The 17,501-nt window shown below is 42.2% G+C and overlaps 1 protein-coding gene across 1 annotated transcript in view; it reads left to right on the top strand.

The window, feature by feature from the left end:
- Nucleotides 1-17,162, top strand: part of LOC132378312 (adenylate cyclase type 2-like) — a 507,293-nt gene extending 490,131 nt beyond the window's left edge. The window contains exons 26-28 of the mRNA XM_059945128.1: nucleotides 10,573-10,687; nucleotides 12,196-12,320; nucleotides 16,521-17,162. Coding sequence (XP_059801111.1) covers nucleotides 10,573-10,687; nucleotides 12,196-12,320; nucleotides 16,521-16,673 — 393 coding nt within the window. The 3' untranslated portion in view covers nucleotides 16,674-17,162. The remainder of the gene's footprint in view (nucleotides 1-10,572; nucleotides 10,688-12,195; nucleotides 12,321-16,520) is intronic.
- Nucleotides 17,163-17,501: the final 339 nt, after the last annotated feature.

Below are 17,501 nucleotides of genomic sequence, written 5' to 3'. Positions count from 1 at the left end.
CCAAGCTGCATGGGTCCTAGTGCCCTTCCCTTGGACAACATCGGTGGCGTGGAGAGGGGAAGGCCTGCAGCTTGGGCAACTGCTGGTCTCCCATACAACCCTGCCCAGAAACTCCAGGCGCAGATCCATGGTCTCTCGAGACTGACGGATGCCACCACCATGCATGTACAATACAACTCGGAAAATCATCTTCTTTAGATAGCCAGAAAATACAGGGAAAAAAAACATGGGTATTGCTGAAAGACATCAGCTTACCTCCCCGCACAAAAAAGAAACAAAACTCATAAACCGCAACCCCTGCCCCCAACCACTCCCTCACATATAAAAACTAACAGATCACCTAATCACCCACACGAAAGGCAACACAGCCAGAGCACCGAACGCTCTCTCTCGCACAAAAGCCACAAAAGATTGCCCATCTGGAAAACGGCAGCTGGAACGTCAAAACCCCAGGCCCCCAACCCCGCCCTCTCAAAAAAGAAACAGTGATGACAACATCAAAGCCCAACCCCTCCTCCTCTGCAAAAAAGAGCAGCAGCAACAGCACCGAAACCCCCAACCTCCAGTCCCATACTGAAAAAAAAAAATCAGACCCCCAAGGTCCCCACCCCTCCCTCACACCGACACATCACCCACCCAGACCCCAACCCGCCAATCAGCAACAACGAGGAAAACAGAGGAAACTGAAGGAGAGCGATATGAACTACAGTCCAATAATCACATACAGTAAATCTCAGAGAGGAGACCAGCTGCTCGAACTCAGTCCTTCCACGAAGAGCGACCGATCTGCGGCCTTCCGAACGCCCACTGAACTGGCTACCGACCGCTGTTGACCCAGCATGCAAGTTATCGTCTAGGAAAAGGCTCCGAAGCATTCGGGCTCTCACGGCCAGACTATGTAACAGTTTCTTCCCCCAAGCTATCAGACTCCTCAATACCCGAAGCCTGGACTGACATCTTGCCCTATTGTCCTGTTTTTATTTATTGTAATGCCTGCACTGTTTTTGTGCACTTTATGCAGTCCTGTGTAGGTCTGTGGTCTCGTGTAGCTTTCTCTGTGTTGTATTTTACATAGTTCAGTCTAGTTTTTGTACTGTGTCATGTAACACCATGGTCCTGAAAAACATTGTCTCATTTTTACTATGCACTGTACCAGCAGTTATGGTCGAAATGACAATAAAAGTGACGACTTGACTTAAATGCAGTGCAAAAGTTGCAAATATCCTGACAGAGCTGACTTATAAAGCACTTTAGAATCTGTGAACTTTTTCCCAAACCGAAGCATTGTTAGCGTAACATGCTGTTCATTTGGATTTACAGAACGGGTTGAATGAGACCTGTTTATTGTGTTCTGCATTAGTTATTAAATGCATCACCATGGTGACACTGGAAGATGTGTTCTTGTACCCACTACACTAAATGATAATGGGCACAGGGACACCACTTCAGCATCTAAACTTTTCAGAATGAGCCTTTTCGGAATCAGTAGATGAGGATTAATTTGATAATTGCAGCAGCAATTTAAAATGTTGATTACAAGTAGGACTAAGGAATATGTGAAAGGCACACAATTAAAAGCAGCCATTGTAGCCAGTTGAATGCAATTAATGTGGTGCTTTATTCATTTTTCTTTCATTGATTAATATATCTCAAAAATACAGTCAACGGTTATACCTGCTTTTAATATTCCCCACAGTGATCTCTTTACCATACATGACTTGCCATTTTGTTTTTCATTGGTATGGCCGTCTATCATCCACTGTGAGTAAAGATTATTCCCAGTAGAATTAGATGATTAGATGAGTGAATTTAGCCATTCCCTTTCAACCTGACTCACAACAACATTGTTTAGGCAAGGTTGATTAGAAGTGACATATTTATGCATGATCTTCATCTTAAGCTGATGTTTTGCCGAATATCTGTTTGCTTTCTGAAAGAGTGAATAATGTGGATGTTGAGAGCAAACGATTTTGGAGAAAATGGGATATGGGGCAATATCGCCCCACATCCTCTCACACACTTGCTACATCCCAAATGGTAGCTTCTCTTCTTGCCTTTGAACACTACCACTGAAAATTTTCAAGTATCCAACTGGAAACATTCTTCTTCAAATCAAATCAAGTTTAATTATCATTCAACCATACTTGGGCACAGATGAATGAGACAATCTTCCCCTGGGGCCAAGGTGAAAAACACACACACAGCACATTCAGAATAGTGAGAAAAAAAAAACATAGTCACGCAAGAAAACACATATATACTCCAAGACCCTGAGCGACATGTCCTGCAAATTGATAGTACAGTTCCTGGCAATCCAGCCTGTCATTCCACTAATTGAATACTGGAGGGCAGCAATAACAGGAGAGGCCAGCCCCTAGCCGAGCACAGACACCATGCTACACCACCTCCATCTTGTGTCTCCTCACTTGGACTGTAGTAGCAGGCAAGCCCGTGCCTTGAGACCGAGTCCTCTCTACAAGTGAGGCCACACTGCTACCTTGCCATCTGTCAACAAGGGAAGCAGGCCTGTGGCATTTTACATTGCCACTGTCCGACAGGGTCTTGTGATCGCAGGAGAAACATCTAAGACAGTCACTCACTGTTACACTGCACACCCTCTTCGCACACCAACTCCAGTGTCTTTGAGTAGCAAGCAGCAAAACAATCTGCACCCAGGTCAGCCCCTCCAAACCCAGTCTGGCTCCTCCTTCATCCTCATTTACGGATTACTGTATGGCTGCAGTTCCCAACCTGGGCTCCACGGACCCCTTGGTTAATGGTAAGGCTCCATGGCAAAAAAAAAGCTTGGGAACCACCCCCCCCCCCCTTCCCACCACTGCTCTGTGGCAGTCCAGCAGATTGACATACTGTCATCTTCCACAAAAATTCTGGAAAAAATATCATTTTCCATTCTCCATAAGCATCTGTCCTTCTAAAATTTGGTTTCCTGCCCTTACCAGAGAGTGCCTTTGACACACACCTATAATTCTTATTCTCAGAAATGTGTACACTCCTAAGACATATCGCTTAGTAGGTTAATAGATAGTTAAAGTCTGTCCCGAGCCTTATAGGCTCATGAGGCTGGTGCTTATGCCGGTTTCCGTGGCGTGAAGCGACTGAAAGTACAAAACTTACCCCCCCCCCCCCCCCCACCCCGGATAGGACACCAGTCTATCGTGAGGTGAACCCCCAGCATTTTGCCAGTACCCATTTTCAGTTGGGTGGAGTGGAGCAAAGTGTGGTTAAGTGCCTTGCTCAAGGAGGTTAATAGATGAATTAGTATATTTAATCTCTAAATAAAATCAAATACAATTTCAATATGTCCATTTTCCATAGTGAATGTTATACGAATGCATAAACCATACAAACATACACCCATATCTTTAGTGTGTAATGATTACAGGGATTGGGAAGATGTGCCTTTGCCAGCCCATTAACTCATCCAAACGACTCTGTTGGCCTGATCTGAACCTCATCTTTCCCCACAATCACTTGTTCGGACTTAATTCTGCTGTGGTGGTCCCTTGCTTGCTTGTTCACTGAAAACTGTTTTAGTTCTTCACTGTACTGTGTCTCTTCATTGAAAACTCTCCTCAAAACAGATTCGACCATGCTTTAGACCACCTGTCCTCCTTACACCATCCTTAAGCATCAAATATATGAGTACAGTACTGTCTCTTCATTTTTTCTATGTTGACAGGGGTGTAAGCCTTTACTTTCAATACTTAAGGTTGCTCAATTTTACTTTGTAGAAATTCTGCTTCTAATGTGCATTATATTTAATACTGTAAAAAATCCTCAAATTTATTGAAAGTTACTTGCATCTGGCAGGTAATTAATATTCTTTACTTGTAAAAGCTTTTCTCAGTAACAGCACTGAGTGGCAACTTCATTAGGTACACCAGTACACCTGTTTGTTAAGCATCTAGTGAGTGGCAGTTCTGTAGGCGAAATCACTTCGTTGATGAGAGAGGTCAGAGGAGAATGGCCAGAGTGGGTCAAGTTGTCAGGAAAGAAGTAACTCAAATAATCACATGTTACAACAGTGGTGGGCAGAAGAGCATCTCAGAACATACAACACGTCAAACCTCAAAGTGGATGGCTATGTCAGCAGAAGACACACTTCCCCCTAATAAAGTGGCCAAGTGCAAATATGTTGCACGTGACCAAGTGGTTAAAGTGTTGGACTCGCGACCTGAAGGTCGTGAGTTCGAGCCCCAGCTGAGGCAGCGTGTTATGTTCTTCAGCAAGGCACTTAACCACACACCGCTCCAGTTCACCCAGCTGAAAATGGGTTTCTGGCAAAATGCTGGAGGTTAACCTCGCGATAGACTGGTCTCCTTTCCAGGAGAGAGTCTCGTACTCTCAGAAGCTTCACGCCACCGAAACTGGCATAAGCACCTGAACCTGATGAGCCTATGTGAGGCTCGGGACAGACTTTAACTTTAACTAACTGTAAGTATCACAATTTTCCAAAACCTGCTATGATTTGCTGCATAAGGTAAAATTTCAAACGGCTTTTGCTATGAAACACAGATGATACTATTTTTATATTGTTTTATATATATCGTTTTATATTGTTTTACATTGCTGCTGTAGCCAAGATTAAAGATTAAAGATTCACAGATTAAAATGGCATTAGCTTATTTAAGTTCCTTGTCAAATTTTGCATGTCATATTAGCAGTTTTCCTGTTTTTTTTGCAGTATTAGCGAATAAGTTTTCCTGAAACACCACTTTAACGCATCAGTTGTGGATGGGTGTTGATGTTTGCTAATTTATATTTCCATGCTTTATGGTCTAAAAATATTTGCCATTCAATCAGACAGCAGCTGTATTAAGACTTATTAATGATTAAGACTGTATTAATGACTGCAATGAGAATCTTTAGTAGGTGGGAGAAGCCACTAAGAGTCTAATATTTTATTACAAACATAATTAATAAGTTTTGAAATATTAATTTAATATAGTAGGAGAACCATTCAATTATTAATGCTGTTGTAATAAAGAAATATTGGTTTATTTTCACATTCCCTAATTAGGATATTAAATTAAATTCTGTTTAAAGATTCAAAGGTTTATTATGCAGGACACCAGTAATGAGTGAGCACCATAAAATTGTTGGGGTAATACTCCATAAAGCTTAGCACATCAGTTTATAGTGTTAGCTGAAAGATCAGGCCTGTAAGGAATTTGTATGTTCTTTCCTGCGAGTGCTCCGGTTTTCTCCCTCATTCCAAAGAGACGTACAATTAGGGTTACTGCATTGTCAGCATGCTATGATGGGGCCTGATGTGTCGCGACGTTTGTGGGCTGCCAGCATTATCCCCACTGATTTGATTTGATGCAAACAATGTACATTTCGATGTTCATGTCGCCAATAAGGCTAAACTTTTTAATCACCATGCAATTCTAACTAAAAAATTGCTGACCATGATACTGACCAGTCTGAGATTCACTTCTACGAGTTTTTCTTTTCATCAGTTTGCAGATGCATTTCAATGATTGTAGACAAGGCTCTATCCAGAGAATTTCACTCCTGTTTTAACTTTAACATATGGAATCTCAAAGCTTGAGCACTCAACCCCCAATACAACTTGGACAACCATGAACAACATCTCCTAGGGGTCAGCAACCTTTACCACTGAAAGAGCCACTTGGACCCGTTTCCCACAGAAAAGAAAACACTGGGAGCCGCAAAACCCGTTTGACATTTAAAATGAAATAACACTGCATACAACGTTTTGTTTTGCCTTTATGCTATGTATAAACAAACTATAATGTGTTGCATTTATGAAATTGATGAACTCCTGCAGAGAAAACGAAATTACATTTCTGCATGCAACAAAAACATTTTGAACTCCGAAAAAAAGACGTTGGGTTGAAGGTTACTTTTAAGTAAAATACTCAACGTCTATTTGAGTCCTTCTTGTATTTATGAAAAACGCCAAACTTAAATTTGCCGCCAGCAGCAAACCAAAAATAACGTCAGCCAGCTGTCAACCTGAAAAATAAAAGGACTATTTCACTGAACAATGAAAACATATGAATATACGTAAAATAATAGGCAATTAAAATATTTATCATACTTGTTCAGGTTGACTCACACCTGACAATGCAGTCGTATTCAGTAGGGATGGATCGATGCTTAGGAGAGTGACCGGGAAGGATAATGTGTTTTTTTCCTCTCTGAACTCACAGAAGTGTTTCCCAAACGATGTTTGCATTGCGATGATTGCAGAATGTAAATACTCCGAATTTATCATGTCGTGACCTTGTTTGAACTCTCTCAAATTGGGGAAGTGAGACAATGTGCCTTTCTGTAAATCTCTGGCAAGTACTGTCAACTTGCGCTCGAATGCCAAAACATCCTCCAACATGTGCAGGGCTGTACGTCCTTTTCCCTGAAGAGCTGTGTTCAGCGTGTTCAGGTGCGCTGTCATGTCTACCGTGAAGTGTAGCTTTTCCAGCCACTCTGGCTGTTCCAGCTCAGGAAAGGTGAGCCCTTTGCTGCCCAGGAAAGTTTTCACTTCTTCCAGACACGCGACAAAGCGTTTCAGCACCTCCCCTCTGGACAGCCAGCGATAAAAACACGTTGTAGCGGTGTGCTACACGCAGTCAGTAAAATGCAGTCAAAGATAGCTTTATTCGAACTAAACAGCCTTGCTTTTAAGCCTCCCTCAACCTGCCCCCCATGGGCGCGGATGCTGCAAAAGACACGTACTCACAAACCCCCGTAGGCTATCTCCCTTAGCCTGAACGCTGGCTAATTGTGAGCCGGTTCGGATGTGTCAGGAAATGGGTCGCCACAACGTCTTATTTAGATTGTACAAGATCACCATAATCTTCAAATTTAGAAATACATTTCAAAAACTAACAAACTAACATAAAATACATTTTAATTAAATACTGACCAATTATTTCCCAAAGCAACAGGGAGCAGCAGCACAGACGTAAAAGAGCCACATGTGGCTCCGGAGCCGCGGGTTGCCGACCCCCGTCCTATACCATCTTTACAATGATAGTAATCAGCCATTATTGGGTAGATTAGTAGTTCAAGTCTGGTATCATTGCGCACCTGCAACAGGCTATCTGTTCACAGAATAATGGTTGTTAATGGAACTGTATAGAGGGAGGAAATTTTAAAAAGATTCCTCACTTTTCGGTATCCAGCAAGGCCACATTCATACCCTTTCCAAATTTCTAAGGTGGAGGGAGATGAACAATCGTGGAGCTTTTATAAAGTATGGGCTTTTTGTGCCAGAGGAGGAAGATCATGTTTAAGATAATGATTCACTTTGTCACATATTCATCGAATCATTAAAACATGCAGTGCGGTGAACTGCATTGTCAACGACTAACACAGTCCGAGATGTGCTGGGGACCACCCACAGGTGTCACTGTGTTTATGGAGCCCACAACTTGCAAATACTAATACATTATTTATTTGTTTACTGGGATACAGCGCGGGATAGGCCCTTCCAGCCCCTCGAGCTGTGCAGCCCAGCAATCGACCCACTTAACCCTAGCCTAATCACGGGACAATTTACAATGACTGATTAACCTACCAACTGACATGTCTTTGGACTGTGGGAGGAAACTGGAGCACCCAGAAGAAACCCACACAATCACAGGGAGAACGTACAAATTCTTTACAGGTAGCGGCTGGAATTGAACCTGGGTCACCGGTACTGTAAAGTGTTGTGCTAACCACTGTGGTACTGTGCCACCCCCTACACATGTGGCTGCAGGGAGAATATATAAACTCCTTACATACAGCAGGAGGTGTCGATCCCTGATTTTACAGCCGACGCTACAAAGCACTGAGAAGTAGGTGTCAGTGTTGAGGAGAAAAGGCATGGGAGTGCTTGGGAAGCAGGGACTTGGCCAGATGCTTCTATTTTCAAAGGAGCAGTTATGTTGAAGTTGGACTTCTGCGCTCTTCTAACATGCAGATTTCCTTGAGAGAAGTCGGACCGATATTCCTGGTGAAATTGTCACGATACAAAGAGCACACATCATCCTGGACATTGATGTTGGGCCAGGAGGAGAAAGTGAATAGGTGCCAGAACGAGCACAAGCTCTGTAAAATCATCTTTACAAGACGTTCTGAATAAGGAAGTATTGCCCCACACCATTCAGCGAAGAATTTGAACCAGTACACTCATTTTATCTGGGGTCAGCAAAGCTATTTACTTTGAGGGGGGAGCTTTTGTTATATATATCATATTTGTTATATGGAATCATTTTGTATGGAAACAAGCCTTTCAACCCACTGATCATCAAATACCCATTTACACTAACCCTCCTGCATTGACATCAATTTCCCCTCTTACCCTCCACACCACGCCCTGCATCACACCAGGGACAAATCACAGTGACCAACGAAGCTACCCAATTGCACACCTTTGGGATGTGGAATACCAGGAAACTGGAGCACCAATGGAGACCTACGCAGCCACAGGGAGACTGCACAAACTCTGCACAGATCAGAGCCAGAATCAAGTTTAATATCACAGGCATATGTCATGAAATTTGTTGTTTTGCAACAGCAGTACATTGTAATGCATAGTAATAAAAACTATACATTACAATAAGTATATATATAAAAAAATAAATGAAATAAGTAGTGCAAAGAGCGTGGGGAGAAGGTATTGAGGAAGTGTTCAGTGCCCATTCAGAAATCTGATGGCAAGAGGGAAGAAGCTGTTCTGGAAATGTCAAGTGTTTGTCTTCAGGCTCCTATCCCTCCTCCGTGACAGCAGGGCATGTCCTGGACAATGGAGGTCATTATGATGAATGCCGGCTTTTTAGAGGCGTCATCTTTGGAAGATGTCCTGGATACTGGGGAGGCCAGTGCCCATGATGCAACACCCTCTGAAGCTTTCTCCGATCCTGTGCGATGGCCCGTCCACACAAGGCAGTGTTGCAACCAGTATGGAGTAACCACTGCACAGGATCGGGGGAAAAGCTGAAGAAAGTTGTAAACCCCAGCATCAAGGACACCTTCAGAAGGCTGTAGAACGCAACGCTGTGGGGATCGGGGATGAAGCCAGGTTTCTAGAGCTGTGAGGTGGTGACTCAATGAGCTAACTTGTTATATACACCTGTTAGGGTGCATGCTCCAGATACCTTATAAGGTAACCGTAGCCTTCAGCCAGGAGCAGATGTCATCAAGTGGGTCCCAACCCTCACAGAGTGTTTCGACCCTTAACCACGACACTCTCCAGTTGGTGGGCCGGCATTGGTGGCCAAATCACTGCCCATCTGCTCCTGGCTTCCAGCTTCCCTCCTCTCGCTTCCTTCCTCCTCCAAATCCAACAGGAGGCTCATTCTGCCTCTTCCCCCATCCTACGAGCTGCTTGATTTTTGCTCCTTTCGTCAGGCCCAGAGCTGACAACAACCGCCATGCTGATTTGGCAGAGAAACCTCTGCAGCCAAACTCCACGGGGAACAACCGTGCCTGCCATCCCTTGTCTTTGCACTCCTGCACTAAGGGCTGGTACTTCGAGGCCTTTCTCTCATGGCCATCACAATTACATCAATTTTAAAGCATAAAATTAAGGGTAAATATTTGCGTTTACTTCTCTAAATTTAAAGTCTGCCTTTCTGCTTCAAAGAATTCAATGGTCATTAAGGTCTCATTGGAACCCTCTCCTTCCTGCAATAGCATTTTAGAAGAAAATCAATGTAATTAAATAAATCCTTGTCATATTTATATTACTCTCTGTGGCCACTTTATTGGGCATGTCCTGTCTCTAATAAAGTGGCCACAGAGTGTACGATCAGTATATTCTGCTACTCTAGCCCATCCACTTCAAATTGTTGTACATTCCAAGATGCTCTTCTGCATACCACTGTTGTAATGCACATGACTACTTGAGTTACTATCACCCTCCTGTCAGCTTGAACCAGTCTAGCTATTCTCCTCTGACTTCTTTCAATAACAAAGCTTTTTCACTCACTGAACGACTGCTCAACGGATTTTTTTTTGTTTATCGCGCCATTTTCTGTCAACTCCAGAGACTGGTGTGCACGGAAATCCCAGGATATCAGCAGTTTTTGAGATCCTTAAACTACCCCATTTGGCACCAACAATCATTCTACGGTCAAAGTCACTTACATGACATTTCTTCCCCACTCTGATATTTGGTCTGATCAACAACTGAACCTCTGGACCATGTCTGCATGCTTTTATGCACTGAGATGCTGCCACATGATTGGCTGATTAGGTATTTGCATTAATGAGCAGGCATATAGGTATACCTAATAAAGTGGCCACTGAGTCTACTTTAACTTGAGTTTAAGAACTATGTAAATCAATGTTCTTTGGTAGATCCTTAACATAGCAGTGCAGAGTTATTGATTATGCAGACTATGCAGTCCTTTGTTATATGCATTGCTACATATTTTAGTCCTTAAGCAAACATGTTGCTTTCTCACATCTTCAGCATTTTAAAAAGAATTCATTTTTTCAGTTATACTATGATTTTGAAATATTGGTATTGAATATTGAATATTGAAATATTTGAAATATAATTTGATCTGATGCATGATTTTTCTTACTTTACAGGAGGCAGATAGACAATACACACATATTGGAACCATGCTAGAATTTGCTTTTGCACTCATGATAAAGCTTGACGTGATCAACAAGCATTCTTTCAATGACTTTAAGCTCCGCATTGGTATGTAATGTAATTTGAGACCTTTGGCAGCTGAGAAGGGAGCAGAGAATTTTGGCTTGCATTTTTATGGGTCTGTCCGATTAGTTGAAGCTGTGACATTGATGCAAACCTGTTCATCGTTGTGGGTTTGTAGATGACGCTGCCTCTGGTTGTTGCCTGTACTTGCACCACCGGTTTTAGATATTACATTCGTATTGTGTAAGCAACAATTCAACTCTAGTTAATCAGATAAAGGAATTGCTAATTCTAGGACTTTGGTGACTTACTATGTCAGGTAGCACTGTTATTCCCTGGTGTACGGACTCCAGTTCTCACTTGGAAAGGTAATACCACGGGAAATGGGTTAGGAAAGAAAGGTCTTACGGTTTTCTTGTGTTGGAATGTTCTTATTAATCTTCTGCAGAGAAAGGCCAATATGACAATGCAGGAAAACTTTGAAAAGTATTAATAGTTTCAGAGGACCTGATGAATATTAAACAGACTTCTGAGCTGTAAGTCATCATCAAAAAAGGGAATAGCGGTCTAACTAGTTTGGACCTCCTTTCCTTGAATGCTGTTTTTTTTTGTCATTGAAATCGGTAAAAGGAAGCTTTGATGACAATCTGAATATAATTTAGTTCTGAAGGAGCTGCAAAAAACTTGCAGCATAATCATCAATTGAATCCAGCAGCTTGGGAAATAACCAAGCTCTGATCTCTGCCAGTGACAGTGTAGGAAACTTTCCCTGTTTGAGTTAGAATGATCTTCCCAATGTCCAGCACTTATCACTTATCACTTAAAGTTGATAAAGATTTTGTTTTTATCCAGTTTACACATACAAAATGCTGGAGGAACTCAACAGGTCAGGCAGCATCTATAGAAAGACATAAACAGTCGATGTTTTGGGCCTGATGAGGGGTCTCAGTCTGAAACGTTGACTCTTTATTCCTTTCCATTGATGCTGCCTGACCTGCTGATTTCCTCCAGTAATTTGTATGTGCCACTCTGGATTTCCAGCAGCTGCAGAATATATTGTGTTTCTGATTTTTATCCGGTTAACCTACTTTTAATTTAAAATATCAGATCAGGCAATAGCAAGTTTCTTTTTCTATTCATTAAAAATTGAATCATATTACCAAATCACCTAGCCATGTTATTTTGGTTATATGATTACAGAGGAGTTAAAACATTTCTCTTCATCCGGACATCCATAAATGTATATAGGTGTCCCCTGCTTTAGGGACGTTCGCTTTACGCCACTTCGCTTTTACAAAAGACCTACATCAGTAACCTGTTTTCGCATTACAAGAAGGATTTTTCCCAGATAAATTAATGGTTCTGCGCTTTACGCCATTTCGGCTTAAGAAAGGTTTCATAGGAACGCTCTACCTTTGTAAGGGGGGGGGGGGGTGACACCTGTAATACTTTTTTTGTGAACTGATCATTTTCTGCTCTTGCCACACCGTTTACTGCGTAATTTTTGTAAAAAATATTTTAAAATATTTTTGTATGGTGTAATTTTCTGTCAGGTATTAACCATGGTCCTGTTATTGCTGGAGTAATTGGAGCTCAGAAACCACAGTACGATATTTGGGGCAATAGTGTCAATGTGGCCAGCAGGATGGACAGCACAGGAGTTCTCGGCAAGATACAGGTAGCTTTATCAAAACTCTTTCTGGTTCTTTTCTAGACGTATGATGAATGAATGTGATTTCTTTCATAGCTGCTATTTAGTGTAACAGTATATGCTGTACAAATCAGTGTGGCAGCTAATTTTAAACCTCAAAGTACAATGGAAACCAGTTATATTATGTAATGTTTCAAATAGGAAGGAAAATTACCAAACCATACTGGCATGAAGACTGATTGTTGGCTACAATAGAAAGTTATTTAAATATGTTCTGTGTAATATTTCTGGAAGGAATAAGTACATTAACCTCATACCCTCAGTGGGAAAGTGTACTTGATAGTTTTTATCAAGAATTAGTAGATCTATGAAATCAACTTGAGTTAAGATAAAGATACTAATGGCATGGTAAATTATGACAACTGAAGATACAGACCATTTAATTATCTATTGGATAATTCAATCACAAACTGTTTGATGGTACACTAGCATAGTGATTAGCTCAATGCCTTAAAGACAGGTGACGCGAGTTCAATTCCCACTGCTGCCTGTAAGGAGTTTATACATTCTCCCCATGACCGCATGGGTTTCCTCCAGGTGCTCTAATTTCCTCCCACAGTCTAAAGGTGTACAGTTAGTCATTGTAAATTGTCCTGTGATAAGGCCAGGATTAAAAATCGGGGGTTTGCTGGGCAATGTGGCTCAAAGGGCCAAGGGGGCCTATTCCACACTGTATCTCAATATATGTTTCAGTATTTCTACACCAGTTGCACGACAGCATGTGACTTCAGAGTGGCGGAGAAATCTCCACGTGACAGCCTGAAGTTTGTCATCCTTCCTGTCCTTGCAAAGTAAAATTAAGTGTAGTAGGCACAGTCACCACATGAAGGTCATTTTGACATACCTGTAGGTGAATGTGGATTCCCAGCACTACTTTTTTCTTTCTGCTGTCAGTCTGCATTTGTTTGTTCTTAGATCTTCCAAGTGGGTTAGAGGAAATTTAATGTTTTCTATTTCATGAAGGTGAAACTGAATATAAGAGATACAATGAGCATTTTGATTGAATTTAACACTGTACAGCTGTACAGCTTCAAGTTTTCAGCAACATCACCACCACCAGTTTCCCCACAGGGGTGTGATGAAGGGTCTCAGCCTGAATCATCGACCTGTTCATTTTCCTCCGTGGCTGCTGAGTTCCTCCAGCATTTTATATGGCTTTTATTTGCCAGAGACCAGGATGACGAGGAGAAGGTAGAATGGGGAGGCAAACTAGATTGGTCCTTCCTGGTCAGACTGACTTTACATCATTCAGTCAACTCTGACGCCAGTAAACATCACTTTATTTCCCCAGGTACCATCGGACCCAGATCTAACCTTGCTTCGGTTGCTGACCTTAACAGTGGCCCCTAATCCAAATTTTAAAAGAAACAAGCCATATGTGAAGTATACTTTCCAAGATAAAGACATAAATCCAGTCAGGACAACCACCATGTTGGTACTGGTTTATTATTGTCACATGTTCCAAGATACAGTGAAAAGCTTATCTTGCTTTCTGTTCGTGCAGATCAACTCCCTACATGGGGCATTGAGGTAGAACAAGGTAAAACAGTGGCAATGCAGAATAAAGCACAGTGCAGGTAAGCAAAGTGCAAGATAGAGAGTGGAAAGTTCGAGCGAGCTGGGCCCTTCCTCTGTGGAGCAAAAGAGGATGAGAGGAGTATAACACAATAAGAGGCAGCAAGCACCCCTTTTCCTAGGGCGGCAATGGCTAATACCAGTGGCATAATTTTAAGGTGAGTGGTGGAAAGTTTAGGTGGGGATGTCAGTAGTAGTTCTTTTTAAACACAGAGTGGTCAGTCTGTGGAATGCACTGCCAGGGTTGGTGGTAGAAGCAGATACATAAGGGACATTAAGAAACTTCTAGATTGGTACGTAGATGATTAAAAAAGATTGATGGCTGTGTTGGAGGGAAAGATTAGGTTGATCTTAGAATAAGTGAAAAGTTTGGCACAGCGTCACAGGCTGAAGGGCCTGTACTATGTTCCATGTCCACGATCATAACGAGGTTGATTATGAGGTCAAGAGTCCAACTTATCATACAAGAGGTCCATTCAAAAGTCTGATTAACAGTGAGATAGAATACAGTGTGCTCTGATTTAAAGATTTAAGTTGGAGAATTTATTTCCCCCTTGTGCCTTCCTTCTAGTACTTGCAGTAAGTATATCTTTGGCATTGAACTCTTGCAACGTGGCTGGTGGCCTTTGAGGATGCACTCAAACAACCTTGGGACTAAGATTTTGGGCTCCTTTTTCATGAGTAGCGTCAGCATCAACTATCCAAAGCACTCACATGAGGTCACTGAACGTGCTGCCGCAGATTTCTCAATGTCTCTAGTCATCTGGTGTGGTGAATCAGGATCCCAATGCCAATTATCGGAAGTAATTCAATTTCACCCGCTGGATCTGGCAGATGTAAAATGCCAAGGAAACAAATGCCTTCTGTGGACTGCCTCATAAACGTGTCTGTCCCATATACACATTACTCTGGAAATATAATATTAAATTGAGAGGTCTCAGTATCTATGGGGCAGGAAGACTGTTATTAGAACCAGTGAACAGATGAAATGTAGAAGCAGCTTGAGCAAACACAGTGGCCTTCTGAATGTCCTCAGTGACAAGAATAGAACTATTATTGCTGATGTGCTGTACTTACAGTCAAACATATTGCAAAAGTTGAAGGAAAGGACAGAGGTAAGTATTTTACACAGAGACTGGTGGGTGTGTGGAACATGCTGCCAGCGAAGGTGGTAGAGGTAGATACAACAGGGTCTTCTAAGGGACTCTTAGATAGGTGCATGGAGCTTAGAAAAATAGAGGGCTATGCGGTAGGGAAATTCTAGAATAGGTTGCATGGTCAGCACAACATTGTGGGCCGAAGGACCTGTAATGTGCTGCAGATTTCTCTGATTCTATGAAATGAAGCAGATACCAAAACACAAGAAATCCTACAGATGCTGGAAATCTAGAGAAACTCACTCACAGTGCTGGAGGGACACAGCAGGTCCAGGGAGGGGAAGAAACAGTCCATGCTTTGAGCCAAGACCCTTCATCAGAACTGGAAGGGAAGATGGACAAAGCCAGAATATGAAAGTTGGAGAAGGGCAGCGAGTGCAAGCTGGCAGGCAACAGGTGAAATCTGGTGGGGTAGGTGGGTGGGTGGGTGAACGAGGATGAAGTAGGAAGCTGGGAGGTGATAGGTGGAGGAGGTGAAGAGCTGAAGAGGAAGGAATCTGATAGAACAGGACAGTGAACCATGGAAGGAAGGGAAGGAGGAGGGGCACGAGACGGAGTTGATGGGCAGCTGAGGAGAAGAGATAAGAGTGGAATGAGAACGGGGAATGGAAAGAGGGCGACGGGAGGGGGGGATAAATTATCAAAAGTTACAGAAGTCGATGTACATGCCATCAAGTTGGAGGCTAACCAGACAGAAAGTGACGCGCTGCTCCTCCAACCTGAGTGTGGCCTCATCGTAATTGTAGAGGAGGCTCTGGATAAACATGTCAAAATGGGAATGGGAAGCCAAATTGAAAGGGCGGCCAACGAGAAATCCTGCCTTTTGTGGCAGACTGCACAGAGGTGCAAATACCTCTCTTCTGCAATTTAATTGAGAGCTCTAGGCAAACATTAGCAGGTCAAATTTAATGTAATTCTCTTAGGTTTAACTTATTTTTGCACTTAGCTCTTTTTATCACCCAAAATTGTGTGGAAATGGCAAACAAATTGGGCAGGAAACCTAAAAAATAAAATGCCATTTCTGTTGTCATATTTGACAATTTATCGTGTTAGAGACTGAAGTCCCAAGAAAATAACATTACACAAGATGATAGCATAGCGGTCAGTGCGATGTTATTACAGCTCAGGGTATCACAGTCTGGAGTTCAATGCTGGCTTCCTCTGTATGCCCTCCTGTGGAATGTGTGGGTTTCCTCCGGGTGCTCTGGTTTCCCCCCCATGGTTCGAAGATGTACCAATTAGTAGGTTAATTGATCATTGTAAATTGTCCTGTAATGAGGCTGGGGTTAAATCGGGTGTTGCTGGCAGCTCGGCTCAAAGGGCTGGAAGGGTTTATTCCCCACTCTATCTCTAAATGTAAAACAGATTAATAAATAAAAAGATAAAATTACTGCAGTAATAACTGGCCTCCATCGCTATTTTTATCTATTCCCAGACCACAGAAGAAACAAGTAACATCTTACAAACACTCGGCTACAACTGTACCTGCAGGGGAATTATAAATGTCAAAGGGAAAGGAGAACTTAAAACATATTTTGTAAACACGGAAATGACACGATCACTATCGCAAGGAAACATGGTGACCTGAAATACTGAAGGCTCGACATCAAAAAATAAAGGTTAAGCAGCCAAGTAAGACAAGCCTTTGAAAGAGGGATCTCAAGTAATAACACTTGTACATAGGTTTGATTCTATCCTTAGCTGCACATCAATTGCCTATGTTTTGGAAATGTAGAGCTATTAATATCTAAATTCATCCAACTTAGAATATTCATGTGTGCTGTGGACAGCTTATTCGCCTCAACTGAGCAAACTAATTGAATTACTTACAGAATGCTGGCAATACTCAGCCGGTCGGGCAGCATATGCGAGGAGAGAATCAGTTAATGTTCCAAATCAATGAACTGGTTCTCTGTCCATCGATGCTGCTTGAGCAGCTCCAACATTCTCGGTTTTTATTTCGGATTTTCAGCATCTACAGGTTTTGGCTTTTGGAAATGAATTACTTAACACGGACCTGTTTCTAAAATGTGTCCTGCATTGTTATGTTGTTTTATAAAAACTTATTAAACGTTTGTATGTTCTTCTATTTCCAGAATCTGTCATTTGTTGTTGCTCCATGGAAAAATAAACAAGTGCTCTGCTGCATTCAGGTTGACCTCATTTACCTTGCTCTGTAGATTACAGCTTCGGCCGCCAGTGGCCAGCTTTTCATTGCCAGTTTATTGCTTTCTCTAAGCACACTCAGCACTTCAAACTGTGTGTAAATGGTCTCTGTATCCCTAAATTAACTTAGAACCAATAGAGAGGAATCAAGACCTGATCTCTGATGGATTGGAACTCAAAGCGAGTGATGCAAGTGAGAGGGTCAAAGTAAATCAATCATCAGCAGGTAACTATCCCCACGGATTCCTGC

Source organism: Hypanus sabinus, chromosome 20 (genome assembly GCF_030144855.1).
Source record: "Hypanus sabinus isolate sHypSab1 chromosome 20, sHypSab1.hap1, whole genome shotgun sequence".
In the NCBI taxonomy this organism is placed as follows: domain Eukaryota; kingdom Metazoa; phylum Chordata; class Chondrichthyes; order Myliobatiformes; family Dasyatidae; genus Hypanus; species Hypanus sabinus.
Note: the sequence above shows the minus strand (reverse complement) of the source record. Positions and strands in the feature narration are given on the sequence as shown.